Here is a 6743-nt window from a genome sequence, read left to right as displayed (position 1 = left end):
CAATATCGACTCTCAAATGTCTTTAGTAAAAACCAAGGCGAATTAATATAATATATTACTAGCTCAGCTGATTTTGTGTATGTGTTTCGCCTCACGGCTTCTGATATCAAATTGAAAATTTTTGTTTGAATTTCTACACACACTCTTACAGATTTTGACAGTTTATGCCGCCAAAGCAAAAACAAAATATATGTAAATTTTTGTTTTTTACTCCTGCTATCACCTTATATTAATTCGCCTTGGTTAAAACAAAGTATTTCAAATTCCAAACTTCTTTCGTCATTGCTCTTTTTGACCTTGAAATTTTCACATTTTTGCATAAAGTGCAACATTAATAGTACGTGAGCCATGGCCGATGATGATGAAAATAAAGAAAAAAGCCATACAATCGAAAGTCTCTTTATACTTTATGCTAACAATAACCTCAACGCTTTGGATTTAGATAATGAAATGCATGAGAGTATACTCTTATCACAAATAGATTTTTGGCTGGATCAAGCGAAACTGTTAAAAACGGTTTTTACAATGACAGAAACGGGCATGACTTATATGAAATTCAAGTAATTTTGAGCGATTTTTTATGATATAATTTTACTCTTTTTAAAATTGCTTATCTTAAGAAAATGGCGTTTGGATTTCGAGGAATTTTTGGACTTTCTGAACTTAATTTGCCAAGGCAAGCGCTGCTCGAAGCTGGTCCTCCTGGTGGTACTGCGGAAATTGTTATAGTGAAATGATTCAGAAGTTTGCAGTATATTTTTGAGGATGATACGTACCCAAATTTAGGCTAGTTTTATACAATAAATATCAATATGAATGAGAATTTGAATACCAGTGTTAAAATCTTAGTTCTCAGATATATACTGCCGGAACAAAGTATTGCAAATTTTTCACAATATATGCAACAATTTTTATTCTAATATTTTTCCGCCAATTTTGTATAATAATATGGTTCATTCAACAACAAAAAAACATAAAAATATAATTCCTAAACTTTGTGCAAAACTCGCAAAAATTCAGAAAAATTTCATCAAAATTTTCAACTTTTTAATCAGATTTTTTAGAATTTTTTTGAGTATGCAGTTTTGCAGCCCATTGAATTCTAGTAAAAAAATGCACGTTCAGAGTTAGTAAAAAATCGCGTTGATTTTTGAGATTTTTTTTTGTTTAAGGTCTTTTGCATTTTTTCCATATAAGGTATTTACGAAAAAAAAAAATTGTATGGAAGACTGCGTGAAAAAAATTGCCAAAAATCAACGGCAATTCCTAGCTACTTTAAACTTGCACTTTATTATAATAAAATTGATTGGGCTACAAATCTACATACTCAAAAAAATTCTTAAAAATCTCATTAAAAAGATGAAAATTTTCATGAAAATTTGCTGAATTTTCGCAAGTTTTGCACAAAGTTTAGGAGTTATATTCTTATGTTTTTTGTTGTAGAAGGAACCATATTTTTATACGAAATGAGCGGAAAAATATTAGAATGAAAATTGTTGCATATATTGTGAAAAATTTGCTGTGCCAATACTTTGTTTCGGCAGTGTATGTATAATAAATTAAACTATTTCAAGTCCGACAGTTACAAATAAACGGCAATAATGAAAGGAAATTTTGTATGTAGGTAGATCAAGAAGCGAAATTCCTCAGAGAGGACTCCAGTGAAAGCGTGCATGCTATCTCGCAGTAATCAATAATTTTCCATTATTATTACCCTTTGTATTAAGAAAGCCCTTAAAACATCGATGTAGGTAGGCTAAATTTAGAAAGCTACGCAACTGCATACACGACAACCACAATTTTATTTGGTTTTAATTTTATTTATTTACAGTATGTCGTAATAATCTAAATATAATTGTATAAGTTCCATAATATTTCATTTAATCATATTTGTAAATATTAAATGATTTTTTTATAGAATTCAGATTTGTTTTCCGGTTTACTTGCCTTTATTTTTTTTCTACACTGGCGAATGCATTTTCATTAGCGTGAACCGTTTGAGAAATTCGAGGCCGTAATTGCTATTTTTTATAAATACATATTTTCTTTTATCATTGTTGAGTGACCCAAATTATTATAAGCTAATTATAACAAACATCATTTTACGCCAGCCGCGAAACAACTTCTTACACGTGAAAATTGTCAACATACAGCAACATTTTGTCGTTTTATATTTGATAGACTACAAATCCACGATGATTTGCAACGGAAGCGGGGATTTTCGTTTCATTTTTTTTGTGTTTTTTTAAAGTTGAATAATCTTAGCTTACTGCTTTGTTGTATGCATGAATATGTATTAGCCAGAGAACATAAACTTTCACAATCAAAGATTACAAGCATATACATAGTTTACGATAAAAGAATTACAGTAGCAAATGGGTAAGCAAAAAGGACTAATCACAAATTAAAAAAATATATATATATAAAGCAGAGTGCTGTAGCCCGATATTTAACCTAACATAAATGTGAATTGAGTTTCCAAACGTTTAGCTTCTTTGTAAAACTGTGTACTTTCCAAATGAAAAATTAGTCTTCACCTTTTTGATTGCCGTATTTCTACTAGTGCAGCATATTTCCGCATTTAATGCGATGTTTGGGCGCGATTTTCAAGTAAACTAAATTTTCAGTTTGGTCCTTCCAGTAACCAGATATTTGCTAAACAAGTGAAATCAATTAAATTTTTTTAAACTGTTATACAAAAAGTTTACAGATTTTGCATGTTGTTTTATTTTTTATTTAAAATTATAGCTTTCATGCTAACATTTACATGCATTAGCACTTATTTACTTTATTGAGACTAAGTCTATATTTTTAATCCAAATTGTATAGTTTAATGTAGTTATTCACGCACTCGAGTTTCGTTTGCAATTACAATACAGCTTTGTTCGATTGCATATTTCTTTTGCGAAGTTACGGTGTACCCTTTTTGGATTTTGCATCAATTTAAATTTCCTTTGAATGTTATGTGTAAAAAGTAGTACTCTTTGCTCTTTTATGCCTGCCTTTTTAGTTGCTTTTCGCTTACTACCCTCTGGCTTTGTTTATATGAATATAAGTTTTTTATGTTTTCAATTGTTTTGTTAATATCAAAAGGAATGATACAAAAACATTTAAATTCGCCCTTACATTGGACCGTCTATAGCGCTCACTTTTAAACGGAAATAGTAAACCGAACGTGCTAATAAAAAGGCTGCGATCAGAAAGAGGCCAACATAAGCAATTATAATACCACCGTGATCCTGTAAAACACCAAACGAAATGCATGAGTTAAAACAAAATATCCAAATATGCATATGGAAGGCAAAAATTCTATACCTGTGCGTATTTGTATGTGCCAACAGTAATACCAATGCCCGCAATGAAAAACAACATTCCAAGTACAGCGAACAACATACCGCGTCCGCAAGCAAAGCGCGAGCCAACAGATGACACTTTCCTGCAGTGGGGACAACGCGCTAGAGCATTGTGAAATGTGTTAAACTGCAAAAAAAATTTTACTTTTTCAAGAATCACATTTACAAACAATAAAAAGAACACTTTAGCTATGGTGCATACCAGAAATGTATCTGAACAGTGACCGCAAGTAACACGACACATGCCCGGCATGGCCGGTACGGGTGGCGTAACCGGACTTGGTGCTAAATTAATAATGCGCTTACAATTTGGCCGAGGACAAGCAATGCGCTGCGATGAACTCTTGCAAATCAACAGACAGTTGCATGGGCAACGCACGTACTTCTTGCCTGGAGGAGCGTTGCGTATTGGCTAAACATAGAAATTTAAAATTGAATGCTAATTTAACTGCTTGAGGAATTGTGCTTTCAAATCCTTACCGTTGCCTCATTGCAATGACTGCATTTCACTACGTGCTGATCTCGTTTTGTTGTGATATCGATCATATTTTGGCACACGCGACATGTAACCATTGGTACACCGGTGCCAGTGTTGGCCTGATACGGTGGTGGCACTTCATCGGGACCCACAAATGGTACATTTGCTTGAGAAACGCCGCCTAAAAAAAGAACAGCAAATTTCTGTTACACCAATTTATTATGACCTTAAGGAAAACGAAAAATGTTTAACCTTTCCTGTAGAACAAATACATGGTAGATGAATCGAATGGAATGTAATGTGAAAACTGAATAGTGAAACAGTTCAAAACCGCAAATGCATATTAATATGTCTGTGTGTGCGTCTATCTGATAGTTGTCTTCATATGAATAAATTTCCTTCATTGAAAGCTTAGTACATACATACATTACTTTGGTAAAAGAGATAGAGATCTATGTCAATGCTGACTATTGCTTTAAGTTTTCCATCTTCAAAGCGGTTTCTTTTAAATTGCGTACTATAGTACACAAATATAATTTAAGTTTTGTACATGAGGCTTATGTTGACAGATGAATGTATCATGTTTCTTATGGCCCACCGCATACGTTCCAAGTTTCTCAGGAAAAATCGATTTACGTAGTTTATATTTATTGCTACAAAAGCTGTACATAAATAAATGAAATGGCATTTGTATAGGTATCATTAGATATAAAATTAGTTTGATCAAATTAAATTAACCCTAATTTGTTATTTTAAACCTTGGGCCGATTAAACAGCACGCTCTATGCAGTAGTCTTTCAAAAAATTGTTTGGGTACTTCTTTTGTTACAATCTGAATTTCCTTTTTTTATTATTATCTGATGCCTTCATTAGCACACGATTTCCAGCAACATTGTATTCATAAACAAAATACATTGATAACATATCGCATAACAACTGTTGGACTTCACAATGGCCATGACGTATGACTCACCCGATGTGAGAATGGGATATCATCACATTGTAGATGCAAAAAGCAACTTGGCAATCTTGATAATTTTATAATGTTGAAAAATATGGAATGCATTCTCATACTTTAGCGTACTTATGTAGGTATACATATAATGTACCAGACCTCTGTTAATGCAATCAGTGGCTCAACAATACGCGACATCATGAAGCTTTGGTTTACTGTGCATGTACAACTGCATAAATATACATGTGTAAGTATGTATGCAGGTATGAGTACACAAAACAGACCTAACAATCAAGCTCAATGAAGAAAAAGAAAACATACTTCGAATAACTTCAAGTCGTTACGAAAGCAGGCACAAATCTGAAACCACCCACACCCTTATCACCTCTAACAGCTGTAGTAATACACACTTATGAGGTTTCTATAACTGCATTGTGGTTGCTTCATTTACAGTTCATTGGGGATTTGTTGAAATGTGCAGCATCTAATGCTACGCATGTTAACGCCAGTGCCGGGTTTAATGAACTGAATTACATTTACATACTAGATAAACACTTGTACATAAATACATTCTTACATACATATGTATATGAAAAAGATTTTTTATAATTTATAGAGTACCTTCAGCTGAATTAGCACCTGCGGAAATAACTGGTCCTCCTTCGCCGCCGCCTACACTGCCTGTACCAACGCCTGGCGGGGAGGTGGTGGTATACGTATTATTGGTTTCTTCATTGTTAATGAGGCTCTGTTTCTCCGGATCAGCCATAATAAACCACAGCACTGAATAGATACGCTGCACAGAAAAACTAAATAAAATCACAGGCAATTTCAAACATATATCACAATTATTGTAATCGAATTTACCAATCACTTTATTGCTCTGTTCTACAATAGATCCCTCAGCTGGTTGTTGGGGCCGGTCTGGTTGATTCACAGCAAATATTTTGGCTGTTTCTATTCAACCGCGTGCGCTTCTTGTTGGAAACTGATTACTTCCGTAACTGCAAAATATAAGGAAATGTTTTTACTTATGTTAATTTCTCTTTAGACCTAGTTTTAACAAATGAATTGCAACGTTATAATGATTATATTGGCGACTTATTCGTAGTATCTCATAATCATTGGATACAAATATATAAGGACTATACAAATTCGTCATAGCGGCAAAGACGGTGGTTCGTAGTGCCTCCCTTTTCCTTACAAAGGTTCCCTTTTAACTGCGCCGTTCAATTCATAACTGGCCACCCTTCTTACTCCTATTCCTATACATGATCTAACTACTTGCATCGACGACCGCCTACCTATGCCGATTTCAATTTCCCTTCATTTATTATTTGCTGCACATAAATTTTTTTGCAATGGAAACTGTGCTCATTGCTGTTGTTGTTTTTCCTTCGTATCTTTGGCACTTATCGTCTTCTCGTTTTACCTTTCCTTTGTTTGTCAAAATGTTTTTTAATTCCCTATTTCTCCATTCCCGTCACCAATTGTGAAATTTGTAATCCGGTTTTTTGACAAAATAAACAATCCTACCGGCTTATTTTGACAAATTCGTACACTTGAATGATTAATTTTTAGAATTTAGTTGCTAAGAGATCCTTAAATTTCTTATTTACCAATTTTTCCGCTGTATTTTTGAGAACTAGTCGGAATCCTCCCAAACGAACCGAAATGACTTGCACAGAGTTGCATGAGAATGCAACGAACTCAAAAATTCAACGTAGTCCTGTGTTTACATAGATGTATTTTTAACTGCGTCTATGCAGAGTATTTACAACCCCGTATTCCCATAAGTTGACACAACTCAAGGCCATATGACGTCTGCCTAAAAATAGTTGTGTTTTCGTATTGTGGCGAATACTGCGGCAACACAAAGCGAACAACGAGAAATAGGCAGAATGTTCGAAGAATGACGTAGAATGTTCCACAAAGAGAAACGTCAAGTTGGATGAAC

The 6743-nt window shown here is 33.8% G+C and overlaps 2 protein-coding genes across 3 annotated transcripts; one reads left to right on the top strand and one right to left on the bottom strand.

Annotated features, from left to right (window-relative positions):
* Positions 1-216: 216 nt before the first annotated feature.
* On the top strand, positions 217-855 carry LOC118745971. The gene is made up of 2 exons (XM_036479663.1): positions 217-560; positions 621-855. The coding sequence occupies exons 1-2, from the start codon at positions 349-351 to the stop codon at positions 727-729; spliced, it is 321 nt and encodes a 106-aa protein (XP_036335556.1). The 5' UTR covers positions 217-348; the 3' UTR covers positions 730-855.
* Positions 856-1799: 944 nt separating this feature from the next.
* On the bottom strand, positions 1800-6639 carry LOC118745970 (type 1 phosphatidylinositol 4,5-bisphosphate 4-phosphatase-like; the record flags this gene model as incomplete). 2 transcript variants are annotated; one of them, XM_036479660.1, is given in 7 exon segments in its annotated part: positions 1800-3239; positions 3316-3480; positions 3556-3765; positions 3834-4012; positions 5408-5595; positions 5654-5790; positions 6406-6639. In XM_036479660.1, coding segments are annotated over 5 exon segments (819 nt in total). In that variant the 3' UTR covers positions 1800-3122.
* Positions 6640-6743: the final 104 nt, after the last annotated feature.

Source organism: Rhagoletis pomonella, unplaced genomic scaffold (genome assembly GCF_013731165.1).
Source record: "Rhagoletis pomonella isolate Grant_MI unplaced genomic scaffold, Rhpom_1.0 Rhpom_scaffold_00010, whole genome shotgun sequence".
NCBI lineage: Eukaryota > Metazoa > Arthropoda > Insecta > Diptera > Tephritidae > Rhagoletis > Rhagoletis pomonella.
This window is presented reverse-complemented; position numbering and strand designations above follow the sequence as displayed.

What these genes read in the sequence shown, in the direction of transcription:
- LOC118745971 (XM_036479663.1), top strand. Translation starts at nt 349, where the DNA reads ATGGCCGATGATGATGAAAATAAAGAAAAAAGCCATACAATCGAAAGT. An exon ending in ATGACTTATATGAAATTCAA is followed by an intron (nt 561 to 620) that starts GTAATTTTGAGC and finishes GCTTATCTTAAG; the next exon opens with AAAATGGCGTTTGGATTTCG.